The sequence below is a fragment of the Triticum aestivum genome, chromosome 7D, assembly GCF_018294505.1.
Source record: "Triticum aestivum cultivar Chinese Spring chromosome 7D, IWGSC CS RefSeq v2.1, whole genome shotgun sequence".
Taxonomy (NCBI): Eukaryota; Viridiplantae; Streptophyta; class Magnoliopsida; order Poales; family Poaceae; genus Triticum; species Triticum aestivum.
Window position 1 is genome coordinate 583,435,083 of NC_057814.1, and position 25,089 is coordinate 583,460,171.

At 49.1% G+C, this 25,089-nt stretch overlaps 2 protein-coding genes and 1 pseudogene across 2 annotated transcripts; 2 read left to right on the forward strand and 1 right to left on the reverse strand.

The window, feature by feature from the left end:
- Positions 1 to 5,603: 5,603 nt before the first annotated feature.
- Positions 5,604 to 5,742, reverse strand: LOC123171733 (uncharacterized; annotated as a pseudogene).
- A 2,433-nt stretch (positions 5,743 to 8,175) lies between these two features.
- On the forward strand, positions 8,176 to 10,036 carry LOC123164658 (F-box protein At5g07610). Its single transcript, XM_044582204.1, has 2 exons — positions 8,176 to 8,355; positions 8,439 to 10,036. The coding sequence occupies exons 1-2, from the start codon at positions 8,294 to 8,296 to the stop codon at positions 9,598 to 9,600; spliced, it is 1,224 nt and encodes a 407-aa protein (XP_044438139.1). The 5' UTR covers positions 8,176 to 8,293; the 3' UTR covers positions 9,601 to 10,036.
- Positions 10,037 to 20,805: 10,769 nt separating this feature from the next.
- On the forward strand, positions 20,806 to 22,489 carry LOC123164659 (F-box protein At5g07610). The gene has a single exon (XM_044582205.1). The coding sequence runs from the start codon at positions 20,920 to 20,922 to the stop codon at positions 22,147 to 22,149; it is 1,230 nt and encodes a 409-aa protein (XP_044438140.1). The 5' UTR covers positions 20,806 to 20,919; the 3' UTR covers positions 22,150 to 22,489.
- The last annotated feature ends 2,600 nt before the right edge of the window (positions 22,490 to 25,089 follow it).

Here is a 25,089-nt window from a genome sequence, read left to right on the forward strand (position 1 = left end):
GGGGCGACGGTGAGGGGCGCGGCCACGGGCGACGAGGAGGCAGGGGGCGGCGACGGCGACGGTGAGGGGCGCGGCGACGGGCGACGAGGAGGCAGGGGGCGGAGGTGAGGGGCGCGGCGACGGGCGACGAGGAGGCAGGGGCGCGGGGCGGCGACGGCGTCTGGGCGGCGCGGGACGGCGTCGGAGGCAGGGCAACGACGGCGACGGCGAGGCGCAGAGGGGTAGCCTGGCGGCGTCGTCGGGGCGGGGAAGACGAACTGAATGAAAAATTTCACAAGTGCTAGTTATATAGACGAAGCATTGGTCCCGGTTCGTGACAGCAACCGGGACGAATGCGACCTTTAGTCCCGGTTGGTGCCACCAACCGGGACCAAAGGCCTCTTTTCAGCAGCCCAAAGGGCGGGAAGCGGCGGACTTTGGTCCCGGTTGGTGTCACCAACCGGGACTAAAGGGGGGGCATTGGTACCGGTTAGTGCCACGAACCGGTACCAATGCACACCTTTAGTCTCGGTTGGTGCCACCAACCGGGACCAAAGGCACTGTGCTGCTGCGCCCGCGTCGAAAGTTTAGTCCCACCTCACTAGTTGAGAGGGGCGCGCAGTGGTTTATAAGCCCCACTGCCGCACCCCTCTCGAGCTCCTCTCCAATGCAGGCTTACGGGCCTAATTGTCACTGCTATGCCTGATGGGCTTACTGGGCCTTCTGCGGGCCTGAATCCTGGCCCATCGATGGGTTTCTGGTCGTATTCAGGCCGTGGTGGCCCAGTAGGTGGCATATTTTTTATTTTTTGCCTGTTTTTTGTTTTCTTTTTTGCTTTATTTCTTTTGTTTTGTTTCTACTTACAACAAAAAACTTATTTATTTTATTTTATTTTGTTTCTAATTACTTATTTATTTTACTTTATGATAATTCTTTTTGCTATTAAAGTTTCTAACAAAAAAAGTTCTTTATGAAAATTCTTTTTGCTTTTAATGATTTTGAACAGAAAATACTTCGATAATTTTAGTTGCATCAATTTTATATAATTTTAGTTTCAGTAATACTAGAGGTTTCTTATAATGTTTTGAACAGAAAATACTTTGTTAATTTTAGTTTCATAAATTTTATTAAAGTTTATTATCTGGTAAGAAATATATACCCTTGCAAACGTACTGCTAGGTATGTGTTTGTTGATGGCAAAACACTTTGGATGAAACGTTGTCACTTTCTTTTCTCCTCAATGCTAATTAGTTCTGGCCTGTTTTGAGTAGAGAATGGCGTTAACGGAACATCGTAATCATAATCTGCCCAGAATTGTGTCAACATATTCTCTGGTAAGAAATTATGTTTGCTTGTGGGTATTTATTCATGCAGCAGGTATGTTCAAATAGGCAATGTTGTACACTTCCCATGGCAGTCTTGCTCATAGTTTACTGGTGAGAAATCCCTTTTATATAATATATGATGTCTGTAATGATGCACATTGAAAGATGGCGTGAAGCGTATGCCTAGCAGGGACGCGTTACGTGTTATATATAGCCATAGGCTAGGGTTTACAGGATTCGGTAGTTAGGTTAGGCTTGATCCTCAAGTTAGCTAATCTACAAGATAAGGATCGAAGCAATGAACCTAACTACCAGATTACAAGATCACCACGCATGCAACTAAAAGGGTATATACGGTTTTATATACACAATCGTATATACATACATTGTATTCTAACACACCCCCTCAATCATAACTTCACCAAGTTGAGATTGCTCTTGAACTCTTCTAACTTGCGCCATGATAAGGCTTTAGTGAAACCATCTGCAACTTGATCATTAGTGGGAATGAACCGGATATCAAGAAGCTTCTTAGCTACCCTTTCTCGCACAAAGTGATAATCAACCTCAATGTGTTTTGTTCTGGCATGAAACACTGGATTTGCTGATAGATATGTGGCACCAATGTTATCACACCACAACCGTGCAACAGGAGAGTGATTAACACGAAGCTCATTCAACAAGGTTTGAACCCATATCAACTCTGTAATTGCATTGGCCAAGGCTTTGTACTCAGCTTCTGTACTTGATCTTGACACAGTAGCTTGTTTCCATGCACTCCATGATATAAGATTTGGTCCAAAGAAAACAGCAAAGCCCCCTGTTGATCTTCTATCATTAGGACAACCTGCCCAATCAGCATCAGAGAATGCACTCACCAAAGTTGACATTGACCTTGTGACTTTCAAACCTGTACTCATAGTGTCCCTTAGATATCTCAAGATCCTCTTTACTGTTGTCCAATGTGCAAGAGTAGGGGCATGCAAGAACTGACATACTTTATTGATAGGAAAAGATATATCAGGTCTTGTAAGTGTTAGATATTGCAAGGCACCTACAACACTTCTATAGTTTGTAGAATCTTCAGCACTTAAAGGCTCTCCTTCTTCCTTAGATAATTTTTCGGAAGTTGAGAGAGGCATATTTGACACCTTGCAATTCATCATACCTGCTCATTTTAGCACATCTGACAAATACTTTTCTAGACTCAAGACTATGCCATCTTTAACATTTTTCACTTCTATTCCCAAGAAGTAGTGCAAATCACCAAGATCTTTAAGAGCAAAGTCTCTCCTTAGATCTTCAAGCAATGCTTTGGTTGCATCCTGTGATGAGCTTGCAACAATAATATCATCAACATATACTAGCATAAAAATGGTGATTTTGCCTTTTCTGTAGAAGAATAGTGATGTGTCAGCTTTGGATGGCTGAAAACCAAGTCTTTGGAGTTTCACACTCAGCCTAGAGTACCATGCTCTAGGTGCTTGTTTCAAACCATATAAAGCCTTATCAAGCTTACATACATAATGATACTTGTCCTTTACCTCATACCCAGGTGGTTGTCTCATATACACTTCTTCCTCTAGAACGCCATGAAGGAACGCATTTTGCACATCCAATTGATGAAGACTCCAATTGTTTGATACTGCAATAGAGAGAACAAGTCTAACAGTAGCTTCTTTCACAACAGGGCTAAAGGTATCTTCATAATATATACCATATCTTTGTTTAAAACCCTTTGCAACTAGTCTAGCCTTGTATCTGTCTATTTCTCCATTTTCCTTTCTTTTAATTCTATAGACCAATTTACAGTCAATTAAATTTCTCCCTTTTGCTGGAGGAACTAGATGCCATGTTCTATTTTTCATAAGAGCATTATATTCCTCATTCATTGCATTTTTCCAATTTTTATTTTCCAATGCCTCTACCAAAGTGTTTGGTTCTCCTGTGACAGCAAGACCAGCGAAACGACGCCGCTTGTCATACCTGACCGTACCATCCGTACGTACTTTTGGTTTTAAGATACCATGTTGAGATCTTGTTCTTGGTGGAGACACAGAAATCATCGCAGAAGGCAGCTGCACAGAAGATCCGGAGCCCTGCACAGCGGATCCGGAACCTGACCCAGCCGCACCAGATCCAAGGAGGATCCTGTCGCCATCGCCAGCGTCCGCGCCTGGCCCGGCAGCCGCAGATCTGAGGCGGATGCTGTCGCCCGCCTACGACGCGCCTGATTGGCCTGCGCCACCGTGCGTAGGAGACCGCACCACTTGGCGGGTGGAGAGCGGCGCCTCGCTGCTTGTGGGTCCACCTGACCCTGAGTGCGCCACAGCGCCCGCGCCCACGGGCCCGCGAAGGGACACGAGTCGTGGCGAGGCTGGGTCGCCCGCTCCCGAGGCGGATGCGGTACGGATCCCGCTGTCTGGCGCGGCAGGCGAGGGAAAATCTTCCCCGGGATCGCCACTGGCTGGATCCGGCGCAGCACCTGAATCTGCACCATGTTCCGCGCCTGTCTGCTGCATAAAATCATGGCCAAAAACAGAATTTCCACCAAAATTTATAGCAGGATTTTTATGAAGATTAACCGAAGGATCAGCTGTCTATTCGTCCCCATGATCAAGAGGTTCGGATGGAGCAGATTCTGCAAGAAGAAGAACTTCGGAACGAAGGGGAACGCCGGCATTTGGATTTAGCGAGGCAAATGGAAAAATTGTTTCGTCAAAGATAACATCTCGAGAGATATAGACACGTCCTTCTTTGACATCGAGATACTTGAACCCTTTATGGAGGTTGCTATAGCCAAGAAAAACACATTGTTTTGAACGGAATTCTAGCTTCTTAGCATGAAAGGGTCGGAGATTTGGCCAACATCACAACCAAAGGTGCGTAGAGCATGGTAGTTGGGTTTTTCATGAAACAATTTTTCCAAGGGAGTATCAAGATTGATCACTTTGCTAGGAGTGCGATTGATAAGATAGGTGGCGGCTAGAAAAGCTTCGTCCCAAAATTTTAAGGGCATGGAAGCATGAGCTAAAAGCGAGAGACCCACATCTACAATGTGCCTATGTTTTCTCTCGGCTGACCCATTCTGTTGATGGGCATGTGGGCATGATACGTGATGTGTGATCCCTATTTGACGAAAGAATGAGTTGAGGCGCTCATACTCACCGCCCCAATCTGTTTGCATGGTGATAATCTTGCGATCAAAAAGTCGTTCAACTAGTGCTTGAAACTCATGAAACACTTTGAAAACTTCTGATCTATGTTTGAGGATATATATCCATGTGAATTTGCTGGAATCATCGATGAAACTCACATAATAATTTTTCTTATTGATTGAATCTTGGGCAGGCCCCCATACATCAGAGAAAACTAGCTCTAAAGGAGCTTTTGAGATACTACTAGAATTTGGATAGGGAAGTTGATGGATCTTGCCTTGTTGGCAAGCATCACACACTCCCTCTTTATTCAACTCTTTGCTAGAAAAAGAAATTTTATTGTGTCTAAGAACATGTTGAACTATTGCCGAGGATGGATGTCCTAAACGATCGTGCCACCTTGACGGAGAGATCTTGGTGGCGCCAAGTGCATGCATGCCCGAGCTTATGGGAGCTAATGATAGGGGATAGAGCCCGTTTCTACACCTGCCGTGGAGGAGGGTTTTCCTCGTTGCCTTGTCCTTGACATAGAAAAAATGAGGATGAGTTTCAAGAAACACATGATTGTCATAAGCTAGACGATGGGCAGAGATCAAGTTTTTGGTGGCTTTGGGCACATGCAAAATATTTTTAAGATGAAGATTGCGAGTAGGGGTACGAACATATGCATGACCTATATGGGAAATCTTCATACCTGCGCCGTTTGGCACGTTTACTTGATCATGTCCATTGTACTTGTCACGGACAGTGAGTTTGTCGAGCTCGCTGGTAATGTGGTCTGTTGCACCTGAGTCCACATACCAGTTTGTGTCCACCCCGTAGGAGGAGTTGGTGTTGACGGCTGCTGCACTTTTCTCCTTGTTGAAGGAGATGTCAAAACGGCGATAACACTCCATGGCCATGTGATTGGGCTTGGTGCAGATTTGGCAGAAGACATCAGGTAGATCGTTGCGGCCTCCTCCATTGCCGCGGCCGCCGCCGCGACCACGACCGCCGCCACCGTTGCCACGGCCGCCTCCATTGCGGCCACCGTTGCCACCACGGCCACCGCCACGGTTGGATCCACCGCGCCTGCCACGGGACACGGCGTTGGCAGAGGAGTGGGAGGACTGCCCTCCGCCTTCAAACATAGCCAATCTGCTTTCAAAGCTAATCAGCTGCGAGTAAAGCTCGCTCACCTTGATTTGCTGAGTCCGAGCACAGATTGTGGAGACGAAGGACATGTACTCGTAGTCGAGTCCCGCCAGGATGTAGGACACCATGTCGTCGTCGGTGAGCGGCTTGCCCACCGATGCCATCTCATCACCGAGCGCCTTCATGCGCCCGATGTACTCGGCCATCGTCGAGTTGCCCTTCTTGGTGGTGGAGAGGGCGATTCTGGTGTTGACGACGTGTGCTTGAGTTTGGGAGATAAAGATCTCCGTGATGGCGGCCCATGCTTCGGCCGCCGTGTCGCAGTGTGCAACCTGAACCATGACAGGAGCTGAGATGGAGTTGAAGATGAAGCTTAGCACCTGAGAATCTCGAGCCTTGTCGATGTCGTATGCAGGGTTGGGCGTGTCCGTGGGCTTGCCGTCCTTGTCGCGAAGCTTCTGCTCCGGCTGCTCCCTCTTTGGATTGAGGTAGGAGACGAGCTGCGGCCCACGGATGGCCGCCATGGCTTGCGCGCACCATACCAGAAAGTTGGAGCGATGGAGGTCGGCTATGGGGATGAGGGCAGGCGTGGCGACAGCGGAGCTTGAGGAGGCCATGGCTACGAGAGATGTGCTTAGAGGAGATAGGCTCTTAATACCATGAAAGATGGCGTGAAGCGTATGCCTAGCAGGGACGCGTTACGTGTTATATATAGCCATAAGCTAGTGTTTACAGGATTCGGTAGTTAGGTTAGGCTTGATCCTCAAGTTAGTTAATCTACAAGATAAGGATCGAAGCAATGAACCTAACTACCAGATTACAAGATCACCACGCATGCAACTAAAAAGGTATATATGGTTTTATATACACAACCGTATATACGTACATTGTATTCTAACACACATACGCTCTGTCCAGTCCAGTGCAGCTTTGCAGTGTCGTTTCTGAATTTCAAATTTTGAGGTCATATAACACTGAAGCAGCAAGTGCCTGTATCGACTCTGTAGCAGCATGGCTCCGGTTTCAGCCTCAAGCATCCAAGGCAAAACTGAAACTATCCTTGTGTTCCTAGTGTTCATGAATGAATTTCTGCTTGGTGGTTTGAGGGAGATAGATGGTAAGAGGGCACTATACGGGGAGTTTGTGGCCATGAAAACCTGATAGTGTTTTTTTGAACGAAGGCACTATACGGTTTATTAGGTAAACCGTAACCGTAGCTAGGTCAGTAGCATGCATATTGTAGTGTGGCCATACCACCCAGTAAGCTTCTTAGTTAGTTCGCCCTTGCTTCCCCTTGTTACATCAAATCAACGTGCATATAAGCTGTGCCTGAAGATCCCTTAAATGGCTACATGGCTACAGAGCTCCTCTACACGCCTACCAGCTTTCATCCATTAATTTCCGGTTGATGCACCCGTTGCTGTTGTTGTCCTGCTTTAGGCTCTTTGGAACAGCCGACTGGAAACCTTCTGAAAATCAGTATGGATGGCGCTCTTCGATTAACAAAGTGGACATGGACATCAGGACATCTTTGCTGATGTGCCCCATGCGGAAATGACGGCTTGTCTCCAGGCTATTCAGTTGGCTGCCGGTGCTGGTATTGCACGAATCATCGTCAAAAGAGATTCTACAGTTTTTACAAACTGCTCTGACGACTACATGTCCCTCTTGTTTATGAGTTTCATAGAGGTTGAGGTTGTGTCCTGTGAACGAGTTTGTAACTCTGGTGCTAAATGTTGTAGGAGCTCACAGAGCTCGTATGGCTCCGGGTGTTTTGGCATTATGATGGACAGTACCTGGCTAGGTATAAACTTGGTGGTCGGGGATTTAGCTGTACCACAAATGTAATACATCCCACCGGTTTCCTCTCAACAAACGTGCAAATCATTTTGAAAAAAATAAAAATAAAAAACTTGCACAATCTTCTATTAAGTCTCATTTTACATTTTTACAGAAACGAGCGAAAATGAAAATGCCTTCTTTGCTCATTCTTTTTTTGAAGAGTGTGTGTATCATATATTAAAGAAGGAGAGAGGGAAAAGAGCCCCATTCACCGATGTCTTAGAAATGATTACATGCAGTTACGCAAAGACCCTCCGTCCACTACTTCTTTACTCATTCTTACATGGAAGCAAGTTATCAATCGATCCGGTCGTCAAAATCGTAGCGCAAAATCATAGCAGGACCGTGGATGTAATAAAGCCTAACGGTTTCCGCAGATTGTTTGAAAAAGCGAAAAACAACTTGCTCAACCTCTTCACATTTTCTTTTACAGAAACGAGTTGAAATGAAGATGTCTTATTTTCTCCATGTCATTCTCACGTGGAAGCAAATTATTTGTCTGTCCCATCTTTTCTGCTAATTAACCCTCGAATTTCAAAATCGCCGTGCAGAATTTTCCAACAAGCAGCCTTAGTCATTCCTATTAGAAAAAACAAATATGATATTTAGAGTAAAAATCGAATGTAAATGTCTTCCTTTTTGTATCCGTGGGCCCCATTCTTCCAATTCAGTCCGTTGGTCCTATTTTGTATCCGTTGCCACACGGTTGAGCCCATTACTGACGCTCGACGGCCCAATCTGTTAACGCAGAGAGACCAAGTCCCACTCCCATCGACTGGGATCCTCCGACCTAGGTTTCACTCCCCCCTCCCTCTGCTCTGCTCGACGGCGTCGCCGCCGTTTCCTGCCGCCGCCATGTCCGTCCCCGTGGATAGCTCTAGCCCGCGGAAGAAAGGCCGCACTTCATCGCCTGTCCGGTACACGAATCAGCAGGATCATCGATCAGAGGTTCCCCCCTCCTTCGCCGATCCAGGCCGTGACCCCCATTTGTGTTTCGCAGGTCTTCCCCTTCTCCCCACAGCGACGGCAGGACGGCGGTCGAGAGACTCACCGACGACCTCCTCGTGGAGATCCTCTCGCGCGTCCCGGTCAAGTCGCTCTGCCGCTTCAAGTGCGTCTCCAACCACTGTCTGGCCCTCATCGACCACCCCGAACACCGCAAGAAGCTCCCCCAGACACCGGCCGGCTTCTTCTACGGCAGCGCCATCACTAGCGACTGGCTTCTGAAATCCCCTGTCCACTTCACCGATTTCCCGGGGAGACGCTCCCCTCCGTTCGACACCTCTTGCACCTTCCTGCCCGACCATCGGCGCGTCGAACTATTGGACTGCTGCAACGGCCTCCTCCTCTGCCGCTGGTATGACGTTTCTGCCCAGGGTGACGAGTTCCACTATATCGTGTGCAATCCCGCCACGGAGAAGTGGGTCGTGTTGCCAGACTCCGGCAAGGCCGCCAGCGAGGTGGCCACCACACGTTTGGGCTTTGATTCGGCTGTGTCGATGCATTTCTATGTGTTTGAGTTGGTAAATGAGCAGGAGTTTTTTTGGGATCCTGACATTGTCGGAGTGGCAGTGTATTCGTCTGAAACCGGAGGATGGGTTTATAAGGAAAAGAAATGGAACTCACAAATCAGGCTCATTGATCATCGGTTTGCATCTGTCTTTCTTAATGGCTATCTACATTTTGAAGCCGATTGTCGCGGATCGTCCCCTTGTCTAGCTGTGGTGGACACGGAGGGGGAAACATGGATGAACTTCGGTTTCCCTGATGGTCTGTTTGATGGTTTTATTCAGCGGTCACAGGGCCGCCTGCATTATGCCAATTTTCAGGGAGATGAAGATGGTTCTACCACCCTAGTAGTTTATGTTCTTGAGAACTATCAAAGCAAAGAATGGATATTGAAGCATAGCGTCGAAATTCCATACATATTTGAAGCACCTCTACTTGAGTGGGTAGATTTCCGCCTCGACAGGGACTTTGATTGGATTGCGATTCATCCAGAATGCAACATGATATTCTTCACTACTTGTTGGCATGCCACATTCACGTGCTATAATATGGATAGCGGGCAAGTCAAACTGATATCTGGTCTTGAAGTTCACAAGCCGCCATATATGCCGTATGTGCCGCTGTATGTAGAGTTACAGTCATTGCACATTTGATGTCAATATGAGAATTGCTGGTGGTGTACATAAGAAGTGGATCTTCGACAGGCATCATCAGTTCTTCATGCTATGGAACAGCGGGCTTGGTATGTCTGCTTGAATTGGGCTCTGTTTCAGATGTATGCATGCTTTTAAGTTTGGAGCAACCGTGGTTCATCGTGGAATGAATTTGGTCTATTTCTCTGATTAGTTATCTGACTTTGCACTGAACTTTCTTTTCTCTGTACTGGTTTTTGCATATGTATGTTTTTGGAAAACTGCTACCTCTATGTATTCCGTCAACTTCGCGTAGTGTTTGAGCGAATGTACTATGATCATTTAGTAAAAGACATGATCAATGGTTATCATGCAGGTTAACTTTGTATCTTATTGACAGTGATTTAGTGAACGGACTACTTGTCTGCTAACAAGATAACATATCAATGTGTGCAAATGGTATAATGTTTGAAATCATTTTTCTTTACTGTTAATCTTTTGGAAAAAATTCTCTACTTGTGGCATGTTTGAAACAGAAAATGTTGTTAGCAGAACATTACCGAGCAGTGCTTAGATCATAATGTTCATGATATTGTTAGGGATTTTAAGTGCTCCGAAGACTAGCAATATGCCATCTTTGCTTGTGCTTTTTGCCAGGTATGTATGGCTTAAAACAGTCTTAACTAAATAACCAATGCCGTTCACTTTCCATGCTAGTCTTGCTCCTTGTTTTACTAAGATACCTGTAATGTTGCACGTGGCTCTGCCACACGTAGCTTGGCTCCGGTTCCAGCTTCCAACCTTGCAAGACAAACTGGAGCTATCCTGGTCTTACTGTAACCCTGTTGTTAGCTCGCTTCTGGTGTTCATGAAACTTTTTCAGGTGATTTGAGTGAAGGTACTATGATCATTATGCGAAGACATGAACAACTTCTGTTGAGGACCATCATGCAACTTAATTTTTATCTTCTAGGTGCACCCATGGGAAATTTTAAGCATCTTATAGGCAGTGATTTAGTAAGGGCCACTTGTATGCTAACAATATAATGTGTGAAATTCTGCTGATGATGTAATGCCGTGAATCATTTCTCTCTACTGTTAATGGTTTGAAAATTAAGATATTTGCTGCTATGTTTTAGTGAAATACTTTGGATGATTATATGTTGCTTCTTTTGATGCTAATTATGTCTTGCCAGTCTAAAACCATGACCAGCTAAACTAGGCTTGGAACGCAGGGATTGAAATAAACTAGGCCGTATAACTAAAAAACATTTTGAGCATTTGGTTTGAAGGGCTCGGTGAAGGTTGCAAGGATGGAGTGAGAAGAAACTCACCTTTGCTTTCTTCTTTTTTTGAGACAAAGAAACTCACCTTTGCTCTCTTCTTTTTTTGAGACAAAGAAACTCACCTTTGCTGGTAAAGAAGTTATGTCCAAGCCTGTGATCTAGGCAGGGAAGAGATACCTTGAAGTTGGGCCTAGTAAAAGGAATTGGGAATGGCCAGAGTACCAAGCCCATTGTGTTTTTTGTCAGTGAGCTAGTAGATTTGTTTTCGCACAAAAAGAGAAAGAACGAATGAATGAACCAAAACAATCAGCGACCCTCACACGAAAATAAGTCGGCATCCAGTGGGTGTTGCCGGCGTTTGAGGCCTCAGTCCCACATCCGGCCGGGCGGCGCCGCCCAGCCGGCCCCGCATACTTCATCGCCAATCACTCTCTCCAGGGGGGTAAGCTGCAAAGACCCTCCTACCCAGAGCCGGCGGACCTTCATAGCTTCGGGGATTAAGGTAGGCAACGAAAGCCGGATCCTTTTTAAAAACATCGGGGCACAAGGCACCCATCAACCCGGCTGACCTATAGGCCGGCAACCCCGCGCGGGCCGGATGGGCGCGGCATCCCGCCCCGGCAGGCTGGCCGCGGGTTAGCGGTCGTCCCCTCCATCCATACGACAAGACAAGGCCCCACGACGGGGCAGGCCTGGCAACAGTGTGCCACCCACCCACGCTGACCGAGGCAAGCGTCGCTACAACGTCCCTTGTACTGCTGACCGGGGCGGATGGCGACCGGGCGACGCGGCACCGTAGCCGAAAAGTGCCAACCACTCGGTGACGTAAGACAAGACGGACCTGGCGACCCGACAGACCCCACCGCGGCTCCAGGACGATGGCACCAGGGCCCGCGCCCATGTATCTTTACCATTGTAACCCTGGGGGTTCGGCCTATAAGACCCCCCCCCCCCTCGGAGCCCTCCATGCAGAGGATCTTCTCCCTTCGGCATTCTGCCCACACACATACTCACACACACACGAGGCTAGATGGAGACCTAGCTCCTTATTCCTCCTCCACCAAACAGCTCCAGGAGCACCACTGTAACCCTTGTGCATATCATCCCATTTCGGTAGGACTAGGGGTGTTACTTCCCAAGGAGGGCCCCGAACCTGGGTACGTCTTGTGTCCCGCACTCGCGCGTGCCAACCTTGCTTCCGGAGCCCACCGGCGTCCTCACATAGCCCCCCACTTTTAGTCATCTTATTGAAGGAAATATGCCCTAGAGGAAATAATATGCCCTAGACGGGATCACATCATTAGAGAATGATGTGATGGACAAGACCCGTCCGTTAGCTTAGCATAAATGATCATTTAGTTTTATTGCTATTGCTTTCTTCATGACTTATACATATTCCTCTGGCTATGAGATTATGCAACTCTCGAATACCGGAGGAACACTTTGTGTGCTATCAAACGTCACAATGTAACTGGGTGATTATAAAGATGCTCTACAGGTGTCTCCGATGGTGTTTGTTGAGTTGGCATAGATCGAGATTAGGATTTGTCACTCCGTGTATCGGAGAGGTATCTCTGGACCCTCTCGGTAATGCACATCACTATAAGCCTTTCAAGCAATGTAATTAATGAGTTAGTTGCGGGATGATGCATTACAGAACGAGTAAAGAGACTTGCCAGTAACGAGATTGAACTAGGTATGATGATACCGACGATCGAATCTCGATCAAGTAACATACCGATGACAAAGGGAATGACGTATGTTGTTATGCGGTTTGACCGATAAAGATCTTCGTAGAATACGTAGGAGCCAATATGAGCATACAGGTTCCGCTATTGGTTATTGACCGGAGATATGTCTCGGTCATGTCTACATAGTTCTCGAACCCCTAGGGTCCGCACGCTTAACGTTCGATGACAATTTGTATTATGAGTTATGTGATTTGATGACCGAAGTTTGTTCGGAGTCCCGGATGAGATCACGGACATGACGAGGAGTCTCGAAATGGTCGAGAGGTAAAGATTCATATATTGGAAGGCTATATTCGGACATCGGAATGGTTCCGAGTGATTCGGGTATTTTTCGGAGTACCGGAGAATTACGGGAATTCGCTGGGGAAGCTAATGGGCCTTATTGGGCTTTAGTGGAGAGAGGGAAGAAGGGCCACGAGGTGGCACGCGCCTCCACCTTGCCCAAACCGAATTGGACAAGGGGTGGGGGCGCCCCCCTTTCCTTCTCCCTCTCCCTCCTTTCCTTCTTTCCCACTCCGAAAAGGAAAGGGAATCCTACTAGGAATTGGGAGTCCTAGTAAGACTCCATACACTTGGCGTGCCCCTAGGAGGGCCGGCCTCTCTCCCTCCCTCCTTTATATACATGGGCAGGGGGCACCCGAAAGGCACTCCAAGATTTGTCTTAGCCGTGTGCAGTGCCCTCCTCCACAGTTACACACCTCGGTCATATCGTCGTAGTGCTTAGGCGAAGCCCTGCGCCGGTAACTTCATCATCACCGTCGCCACGCCGTCGTGCTGATGAAATTCTCCCTCGTCCTCAACTGGATCAAGAGCTCGAGGGACGTCATCGAGCTGAACGTGTGCTGAACACAGAGGTGTCGTATGTTCGGTACTTGGATCGATTGGATCGTGAAGACGTTCGACTACATCAACCGCGTTACTAAACGCCTCCGCTTTCGGTCTACGAGGGTACGTGGCACACTCTCCCGTCTCGTTGCTATGCATCTCCTAGATAGATCTTGCATGTTCGTATGATTTTTTTTGAAATACTGCGTTCCCCAACACTTATGGCATCTGCCGTGAGATCATCACAACAATACACTATGAAGGTTGTATCATATGTTGGTATCATATGCATAATACTAATATATGATACTCCCCACTACGAGTAGCCTAAAGTTCCACAATCTGCATGATACGGCACGATGTAATAAAAGGCTACTGGTTGCGCAGATCATTTGAAGAAAAAAAACAACTTGCACAATCTTCCATTAATATAAATCTCCGTTACACCTTTTTGTATAGAAACGAGTTGAAATGAAAATGCCTTCTTTCCTCTCATAGCAATGTTACTCTTACATGGATGCAAGTTACTGATCCATCCGATCTATGCTAGTACGATACTAATTAGCTTTCATATTCAAAATCATGGGACAACTTCATTCTAGCCCTGAGAGAATCTCCAGAGGCACCCCCAACAGCCCCCCTAAGGCTCTTTTTTAGCGCCGGCGTTGGAAAAACGGATCAATCGCGCTTTCAGAAGCCCAATTTTCGCCGGTTAGTCCCGAAACTGGTGTAGGCGGACCCAGGCCGAACCCCGCGCGCTGGGGCGCCGAGGGAATCGTTTTTGGCGCGAAAGAACGGCGATCTCGCCGAGTCAGCGACTCCGGCGCATCGTCGTCCTCATCGCCTCGGTTCCTGCGAGGAATCAATGCCAAGGCTGCCGCGCCTGTCAGCCTCCACTGATGCCTCACGGGCGGCGCAGTGAAGGCGCGGCGACGCACGTCCCACCCGAGCCCACCACGCGTACACATGGTCGCCGCCCTCCCACCGCCCAAGCCCGGCTATAAAATGTTGTCCCTCCCTCGCAGGGGAGCACACACTCCATTCGCCACAGCTCCTCATCTCGCCGCCGACGCCCCCTCGACCGAGCTCGCCTCTCCTCTCCCTTTCTAACCATCGACGAGCATGGCCGAGCGTTACCCAGGCGACGGTGCGGCGGCCAATGGCTTCGGCCGCCGTCACCTGCACGAGGATGAAGCACGACTCATCTACGAGGCCGACTCACCGTCGGACATGCGAGTGCCGGGCACGTGGAAGCCGGCGCTGGAAAAACGGATCAATCGCGCTCTCAGGAGCCCAATTTTCGCCGGTTAGGCCCGAAACTGGCGTAGGCGGACCCAGGCCGAACCCCGCGTGCTGGGGCGCCGAGGGGATCGTTTTTGGCGCAAAAGAACGGCGATCTCGCCGAGTCAGCGACTCCGGCGCATCGTCGTCCTCATCGCCTCGGTTCCTGCGAGGAATCAATGCCAAGGCTGCCGCGCCTGTCAGCCTCCATTGATGCCTCACGGGCGGCGCAGTGAAGGTGCGGCGACGCACGTCCCACCCGAGCCCACCACGCGTACACACGGTCGCCGCCCTCCCACCGCCCAAGCCCGGCTATAAAATGTTGTCCCTCCCTCGCAGGGGAGCACACACTCCATTCGCCACAGCTCCTCATCTCGCCGCCGACGCCCCCTCGACCGAGCTCGCCTCTCCTCTCCCTTTCTCCCCATCGACGAGCATGGTCGAGCGTTACCCAGGCGACGGTGCGGCGGCCAATGGCTTCGGCCGCCTTCACCTGCACGAGGATGAAGCACGACTCATCTACGAGGCCGACTCACCGTCGGACATGCGAGTGCCGGGCACGTGGAAGCTGACCACCGGCGAAGTCCCGGTGCCACCAGCGCTGCCCTGCACGTCGAGATCGCGTGCATCCGGTCCTTGATGATGGCGGAGTTGCGTAACCAGCCGAGGTACGCCCCTGACAGCAACACGCTGTGGACGGCTGTGACAACCCCGATTTGACCGTACACTAATCATGCACGCAAATGTGTACGATCAAGGTCAGGGACTCACGGGAAGATATCACAACACAACTCTACAACATAAATAAGTCATACAAGCATCATAATACAAGCCAGGGGCCTCGAGGGCTCGAATACAAGTACTCGATCACAGACGAGTCAGCGGAAGCAACAATATCTGAGTACAGACATAAGTTAAACAAGTTTGCCTTAAGAAGGCTAGCCCAAACTGGGGTACAGATCGAACGAGGCGCAGGCCTCCTGCCTGGGATCCTCCTAACTACTCCTGATCGTCGTCAGCGGGCTGCACGTAGTAGTAGGCACCTCCAGTGTCGTAAGTGTCGTCGTCGACGGTGGCGTCTGACTCCTGGACTCCAACATCTGGTTGCGACAACCAGATAGAAAGGAAAGGGGGAAAAGAGGGAGAGAAGCAACCGTGAGTACTCATCCAAAGTACTCGCAAGCAAGGGGCTATACTACATATGCATGGGTATATGTGTAAAGGGGCATATCAGTGGACTGAACTGCAGAATGCCAGAATAAAAGGGGGATAGCTAGTCCTGTCGAAGACTACGCTTCTGGCAACCTCCATCTTGCAGCATGTAGAAGAGAGTAGATTGAAGTCCTCCAAGTAGCATCGCATAGCATAATCCTACACGGCGATCCCCTCCTCGTCGCCCTGTTAGAGAGCGATCACCGGGTTGTATCTGGCACTTGGAAGGGTGTATTTTATTCAGTATCCAGTTCTAGTTGTCATAAGGTCAAGGTACAACTCTGGGTCGTCCTTTTACCGAGGGACACGGCTATTCGAATAGATAAACTTTCCTGCAGGGGTGCACCACATAACCCAACACGCTCGATCCCATTTGGCCGGACACACTTTCCTGGGTCATGCCCGGCCTCGTAAGATCAACGCGTCGCAGCCCCACCTAAGCACAACAGAGAGGTCAGCACGCCGGTCTAACCCTATGCGCGCAGGGGTCTGGGCCCATCGCCCTATGCACACCTGCACGTTGCGTACGCGGCCGGAAGTAGACCTAGCCTAGTGGCGTTCCAGTCCAATCCGGCGCGCGCCACTCAGTCGCTGACGTCAAGAAGGCTTCGGCTGATACCACGACGCCGGGATACCCATAACTACTCCCGCGTAGATGGCTAGTGCGTATAGACCAAATGGCCAGACTCAGATCAAATACCAAGATCTCGTTAAGCGTGTTAAGTAACCGCGAACGCCGACCAGGGCCAGGCCCACCTCTCACCTGGGTGGTCTCAACCTGCCCTGTCGCTCCGCCTCAAAGATCCACTTGCGGGTACTCCTACGAGCCGACCCGACTTTAGTCATCACATGTGTCATGTATAAAGTATATAAGTATATACCCGTGATCACCGCCCAGGTGATCACGGCCCGATAGTATAGCACAGCAGACGGACAAGAATGTAGGGCCACTGATGGAAATCTAGCATCCTATACTAAGCATGTAGGATTGCAGGTAAAGGTAACAACAGTAGTAGCAAGGATAGGCTATGCATCAGGATAGGATATCGGAAAGCAGTAACATGCTACACTACTCTAATGCAAGCAGAATAGAGAAGAGTAGGCGATATCTGGTGATCAAGGGGGGGGGCTTGCCTGGTTGCTCTGGCAAGTAGGAGGGGTCGTCAACTCCGTAGTCGAACTGGACAGCAGCAGTGTCGGTCTCGTAGTCTACCGGAGAGAAGAGGGGGGAAGAAACAGTAAATACAATGCAAACATAAGCATGACGATGCGTGACATGACAATGAGCGGTGCTAGGTGTGCCCTAACGCGACAGTAGGTGGTACCGGCGAAGGGGGGAACATCCGGGAGGTATTCCCGATGTTTCGCGTTTTCGGACAGACGGACCGGAGGGGGAAAGTTGCTAGTTCGATAGGTTAGGGGGTTGTGGTGGACGAACGGACTGCGTATTCGGATTCGTCTCGTCGTTCTGAGCAACTTTCATATAGAAAACATTTTCATCCGAGTTACGGTTTAAAAGATATGAATTTTCAAAGTTTATTTGAATTTCTAGAATTATTTAAATTAAGCAAAAATGAATTATGACGTCAGCATGAGGCAATGCTGACGTCAGTAGGTCAACAGGTCGGTTGACCAGTCAAACCAGACAGGTGGGTCCAGTGGGACCCACATGTCAGCCTCTGTTAGTCTAATATTAATTTAAACTAAACTAACAGTCTAATTAGAGGGGTGGGCCCCATATGTCAGTGAGTGATTAGTTAATCTAATTATTTTTATTTATAAAACATTTCTCTTTTTCTCTTTTGTTTTTTAATTTTGCGGCGGGGCCCGCATGTCAGTGGCTGGGCCTGCCCAGTCAGCAGTTGACTGGGTCAACCCAGTCAACTGGGACCCACGGGGCCCACTGGCAGTGGCCCTGGGGTGGCCCCAGGCCGGCCACGTCGGCGGCCGGCGCCGGAGCAACTCCGGCGACCAAAACAGCGGCGGCCCCTCGCCGGAGTTGGCCGGAATCACGCTACGGGGCTCGGGGAGGAGCGGGGCTAGGCCCATTCGAAAGGGCTCGCAGCGCCGCATCCAGGGGTGGCCGGGGCTTCGCTGGACTTGGCCGGAATCGGCGCCGGCGAGCGGCGGAGGCGGCGGCGCGCACGGGTGTCCGACGGAAACGAGGCTACGGCGGGCTATCGAGTAAGGGGAGGGGCTGGGGGGCATCTACGCGAGGTGGGGAGTGCAACGGGCTTGAGCCCGTGACCAACAGGTCGCCGGAGCCTCGCCGGCGGCGAGCTCCGCGGCGCGGCGTTCGGGCGCGCGTGGGGAAGCAGCTAGGGGGCGCGCGAGAGAGAAAAGACAGGGGAGGAGGGGGGAGAGGCTCACCGCGCGGCACACGGAGGCCGGTGAGAGGCTTAGGAGCAGCAGGTCGGCGCCGGGGAAGAAGGGGGTCGCCGGCGTCCGAAGTTGAAGACGAGCTCGGTGTGCTCGTTGTAGGGGCTCCGATCTCCAACGGGCTGCACCAGCCGAAGCAGCGGACGACGGCGGTCCTTGGAGACAACGTGGGGCGGCGAGGTGGGCACGGTGGCCGTGTGAACGACGGGAACGGCGGCGACCGCGTCGGGCGTGGGGAAGGAGAGAGCGGCGCGGATCTGGGGGGGAAGAGAGAGGCGCAGGGGCCGAGAGGTGAGCGGGGGGCGAGTGGGAGAGAGGCCCGAGAAGGCGGGGGGAGCTGGCGTCCTTATCCTCCCCGTCGCCGGCGAGGGGGTGCGGCGGGGACTGCCCCTGTTCCGACCCCGGTCGGGGGAACAGGGAAGGGGGCGAGTGGGAGAGGTGGGCTGGGCCGGGGGTCGGCCCAGTCGGGCCAAGGGTCCAGTGGGGGAGGGCCTTCTCCTTTTTTTCTTTTTTTCTTTGCCTGTTCTGTTTTCTGTTGTATTTTCTTTTTATTTATTTATTTTCTTTCCTGTTTTATTTCATTTAAAAGTATTTAGGTATTTTATAAAAATGTGTTTTCTCCACCATAATTACCAGTGTATTATTTGGCACCCACCGAACATTTTTGTTTAAATTTTTGAAAACTTTTATTTTCCACTTTGATTTTAATTGAAGTTTGAACTAGGAGTTTGAAAAGAAATGTGATGCAATTGTGATCAAGCCCTGTTTAGCAACATGATTAGCTTAATCTCAGAGAGTTACTGTAGCATGATTCTCGGGGTGTTACAACGGCGTACTTCGAACGCCGCCACGCCGAGCAGCTCGCCTCCTCGAACGGCGTCGAGCCCCGCGGCCGCCACAACTCCGAGGGGTGGCGCCCATGGTGGGGCGTCCCCGGCCGCACCCTCGAAGCCGTCCTCGAGCACATCGAGGCCGGCAAGACGCCGCGCCTGGAGTACCCGGCGCCCCCCAGCCTCTTGCGCCACCGCGGCAGCTCCTGGACGCCGCGGCGGATGGAGACGGCGACCTCCTCATCGTCGGGCTCTTGCTTCCTCTCTGCCGGTTCGTCGGCGCTCCACGCCGTCAAGCCGGAGCCACATGAGACGCCACTTGGGCATCGTACCCGTGGCGGCGCCCTCGTCATCCACGAGGGCGGCCGCCCCTCTCCTTCTTCTTCCCGGCTCGTCAGGCCGAAGACCGAGCCAGGGTTGCTCTCCGTGAAGAAGGAGCACGCAGACATGGCCGCCAACGACGAGACCGCCCTCAAATGGGCGAGGGCGGACTACTTCCAAGAGCAGCTGGAGCACCAGCGCCGCGCCTTCGAGGAGATCGCCGCTCGTCGCCGCGGATGCGAGGAAGGCGTCGTCGTCGTCCTCGACAGCGACGACGAGGACGCGCCCAGGCCGTCCAACCCCCCACGCATTGACGACGCTAGTCAGGGGTGTAGTAGGGACGGCAGTGGCACGCGGGACAGCGGGGACGGTGGCGACGATGACGACGACGGCGGCGGCAACTACACCCGGTTCTACAGGCTCCTGGGCATGTAGAAGGCGGGCGGTGGCGGACGGCGACAGCGGTGTAGTAGTGCTAGGCGTAGTTGTAGATTTTAGTTTATGTTTTTAAGTTTTTGTACAAATATCAATGAAATCGCCTAGTCTAGACGAATTTGTGGCATGTTTGGCCGATTTCCAGTTTCAAAAAACGGCGTGTGGGCGGGGGGGGGGGGCCTTGGGGCGATGGCTGGAAACCAAACCATCCCCACGCCGAAATTATCGCCGGCGCGCCCACAGGCGGCGCTATTTCAAGCCCATGGGGGGGCCGAACGGCTGGAGATGCTCTTAGTTGGTTCCTACTCGTGGGTTTTGGCTCTAGATAGTTCCTACACATGGATTTTGCCCCTAGTTTCCCATTATGCTCAATTTTTCCCCCAAAAGACATTTTTGCTCACTCAAATGACCTTTGACCGTTTGATCATGACTTTGAAAAAAAATCATAACAAATTGTATGAACTCAGAAAATACAAATAAGATTTCACAATGTTTCGAAAAATATCACCCATATGTGCTTGTCATTTGCATTAATGAGAAAAATACTGATTACAATACATGAGCTTATTAATATGAAATTAAACCTAAAAATATATGGATAATACTATTTTTCATGGACGCAAATGACATGCACATGTAGGTGTTCTTATTCTGAACATTTTGATATTTTATTTACATTTTTCCAAGTTCATATGAATTTATTATAGAATTTTCACAGTAGTGGTCAAATGGTCAAAGGACATTTGGGCAGACCTAAAATGCTTTTTAGGGGCAAGGATGTAATTATCCCCAAAATCATAGTGCAGAATTTCATTTCTTTTAGAGAAGTCAAATGTAAATGTCCTCATTTTGTCTTTGGATCCTATTCTTCCAAACCAGTCTAGTTGCCCCACAGTTGAGCCCATTTACAATCTTTCGATGGCCCAATCCCAGTCCCGTCCACTGGTATCCTGACCTAGGTTTCACTCCCCACTCCCTCTGCTCTGCTCGACGGCGTCGACGCCGTTCCCTCCCGCCGCCATGTCCGACCCCGTGGATACCTCTAGCCCGCGGAAGAAAGGCCGCACTTTGTCTCGTTTCCCGTACGCGTCTCCCCACAGCGACGGCGGGATGGCAGTCGAGAGACTCACCGACGACCTCCTCGTCGAGATCCTCGCGCGTCTCCCGGTCAAGTCGCTCTGCCGCTTCAAGTGCGTCTCCAACCACTGGCTGGCCCTCATCCACCACCCCGAACACCGCAAAAAGCTTCCCCAACCCCTGGCCGGCTTCTTCTACGGCAGCACCACCACCAGCGACAGCTACAGCGAGTGGCTTCTGAAATCCCCTGTCCGCTTCGCCGATTTCCCGGGGAGATGCACCCCTCCGATCGACACGTCCTGCGCCTTCCTGCCCAACCACCGCCGCGTCCATCTGCTCGACTGCTGCAACGGCCTCCTCCTCTGCCGCTGGTACGACGCCTCCGCCCAGGGTGATGAGTTCCATTATGTCGTGTGTAATCCTGCCACGCGGAAGTGGACCGTGTTGCCGGACTCCGGCAAGGCCGCCAGCGAGGTCGCCACCACACGTTTGGGCTTTGATCCGGCCGTTTCGTCGCATTTCTACGTGTTTGAGTTGATAAATGCGCACGAGCTTTGGGACCCTGACATTGTCGGAGTGGCAGTGTATTCCTCTGAAACCAGAAAATGGGTTTATAAGGAGAAGAAATGGAATGCGGAAATTAGGATCATTAATCGTCAGTCTGCATCTGTCTTTCTTAACGGCTATCTGCATTTTGTAGCCGATTGCGGTGGGATATCTGTATCCCCTTGTCTAGCTGTGGTGGACACGGAGGGGGAAACATGGATGAACTTTGATGTCCCTCGAGGTCTGCTTGATGGTTTTATTCAGCGGTCACAGGGTCGCCTGCATTATGCCAATTTTCAGCGAGCTGAAGATGGTGTTACCATTCGACTAGTAGTTTATGTTCTCGAGAACTATCAAAGCAGAGAATGGATACTGAAGCATAGCGTTGACACTTCACACATATTTGGAGAAACAGATTCCCAATTCGGCCTCGATGGGGATTTTGAGTGGATTGGGATTCATCCGGAATGCAACATGATATTCTTCAATTTTGGTTGGTTTATCACATTCACTTGCTATAATATGGATAGCGGGCAAGTCAAGCTGATCTCTGGTCTTGTAGATGGCAAGCCGCCATATATGCCATATGTGCCGTTGTATGCAGAGTTGCAGTCGTTGCACATTTGACATGGATATGAGACTGTTGGTGCCTTTATGAGAAGTTCTTCATGCTATGGAACAGCGGGCTTGGTATGTCTGTTTGGATCGGGTTCTACGACTGATGTATGCATGCTTTTAAGTTTGGAGCGATGGTGGTTCTTCATGGAATGAACTTGGTTTATTTCTATGTGATTAGGCATCTAAAATTAAACTGAAGTTTCTGTTATCTGTACTGGTTTGTTGCATACCAATGGTTTTGGACAACTGCTACCTCCATGTATTCGGTGAACATCGCATGGTGCTTGAGCGAATGTACTATGATCATTTAGTAAAAAGACATGATCAATGGTTATCATGCAGGACTTTATATCTTCTATTTGCTGCTGTGGGAAGATAAGTATTTTACTGACAGTGATTTACTAAACGAATCACTTGTCGGCTAACAGTATAATATGTGAGTGCTAATGGTATAATGTGTGAAATCATTTTTCGTTTCTGCTAATGCTTTAGCAAAACATCTGCAAGCTGTGGTTCGATCATAATGTTCATGATTTTGTTAGGAATTTGAAGTACTCCAGAAGACTTGCAATGCCATCTTTGTTTGTACATTTTGTTCTGCTAGAAAGCCTAAAAACAGTCTTAGCAAAATAAGAAATGCCGTCCACTTTCCATGCTAGTCTTGCTTCTTGTGTGCAGTTTGCAGCCTTATTTCTGAATTTCGATATTTCACATCCAATAAAAAAGTGGTGGTGGCTTCGAGCGCTTTTGTGTTCACAAAATGTGATTTGTATGGAGATGGATTGTTTATGTGGACTTTGTGATCCATATGGAGATCTATTGTTCAAAAAAAAAATCCAGACAGTCAGCATATGCATACATATACGTAGCTACTTCTACAAGATGGCCATACGGCTGAAATTTTCATGAAAAAGTCACAATAGAACTATCAAAAAATAACTAGTGTTGACGCAAACAAAGAACTAAGGCTCTAGATCAACGCTAGGAATAAATTTTATATGAACTGGAAATGACTGCGAGTAGCTCCAAGTCGCACTGAAGGATGTCATGGTGAAAGTTGCTGCTGACACAGAGGTGGAGGTTGGAGTAGTCGCTGGCAGGAGCAAGATCTTCGTGTTGCCCCAAGCACCGTAGACCAGAGAGCGGACGCGGACGGAGGGAGTTGCCCCAAGCACCGTGGACCATACAGCAGACGCGGACGGAGGGAGTCGAAAGCAAAAAAGTTTGGGAGAACGATGATAATGGGGCTCCGACTATAATCACTGTTCGATTTGGAAAGGGGTACTTGAGAAAACCAAATATCAAGAACACAACACGCCTTTTTGTAGTTAGAGAATCAAGAAGTTTTTCATGTATGCTTGGAAACCTTGATTGCATGCACTGACAACGGAAGAGCTATCCATATGCCCAACAAACGCAATACGGAAAGGCCTTTCGGCACTTGGAGAATCAAGAGTTTTCCCATCTATGTTCTTTTTTAGTTCTGTTGAAAAAATGTATGAAATGTTCCTAGAATAATAATCTTGTTAGTTTTGAGTTTAGAGAATTGTTTAAAAAATGTCTGGACACTTCCATTTTATGGTAAAAATTTGACAAAAAAGGGGGCTACAAATGTAATTTATGGTATATTTAAACCTGTTAGGCAAAAGTGTCTGAAATTTTTCCATAATGCCAAGTATATTAGTGTTGATTTTACAAAAAAACAAGGGTAATTTCATTTTTTTTCTCAAATTTTGATCAAAATGGGACAGAAAATGAAATTCAAGGATATTTTTAATGACATCCAATAGAAATGTCTGAAACCTACCTACAATAATAATAAATTTAGTTTAGATTTACAGTTTTTTTTGTTTTGGACAGTTTCATTTTTTGGTCAATATTTAACCAAAAGGGCCTGAAAATGCAACTTGGTAATTTAAATTTGTTTGTCAAAAATGTTTGAAACTTCCCCAAAATGATCAGTAGCATATTGGACAAAAAATTTGGCATAATTCAGGTATAGTTAGGCCATCACAGGCACTTTGTATGTTCAAAAAACTAAATTACTCCCAAAATCTGACAAAACTTAAGTCTCATATTACAATAATTCCCAGGCATCACAATCCACAACTCCGTTCGTTCATTCCATTCATAGCATATCCGTTCGTACGTTCCTAGTGTAATATATATCATTACTTCATATTTTTAACTTCTTCTATGTAGTCAGTTCGTTCCACCACCGCCACAAGAGTACTATCACCTTGATCTTTTCTTCTTTTTTTTTCTAGCTTCAAGATGTCATTTTATAAATTCTGCAGCACAGCGTTTCACTATCAGCCTTCTTATTCTTTCGACGATGAGAGGAGTGAGGAGGGGGGGGGGGGGGGGGGGGGGGGGGGAGGGGAGCAATGTTAATAGTTGAGTATCACTAATCCGCCGATCTCCCCGCAAGAGAACGTCATAACCATTTGCGAACTCCACCTCGCCAGTCTCCTCTACCCGCCGACTATATCAGGGCTCCCTGTCGCGCGGGGTGGGCCACAACACTAATGCCTCATAAGCGTCTAAAATCAAAGCCTTTTTAGGGGTATTATTTTTGAAGGAGATTTTGAGGGGTAGTATTATTATTTTTTATTTTCTTGAGATCACTTTTATTTTATTTTATTTACTAGGAGAATTTTAAGGGAGGGGTGGCACTAACATTCGTGGAGTTGTGACACGGACGGTTTATAGCCCACTAACGTATTGACAGCCCATTTCCAGTCGCGCCAGTTTCAATCCCCTCTTCCCCTCCCCGTAGGTTTATCATTCCCCCCATTTTCCCTCCTTGCACTCGACGGCGCCGCCGGAGCTTTCTTCCACCGCCGACCATGCCCACCCAAGCTGATCGATCTCACCCAAGCTGATGGAGAACAGACGCATATCAGACCGGATCAGGTACGTACATCGCCATGAATCAATAGCAGGTGC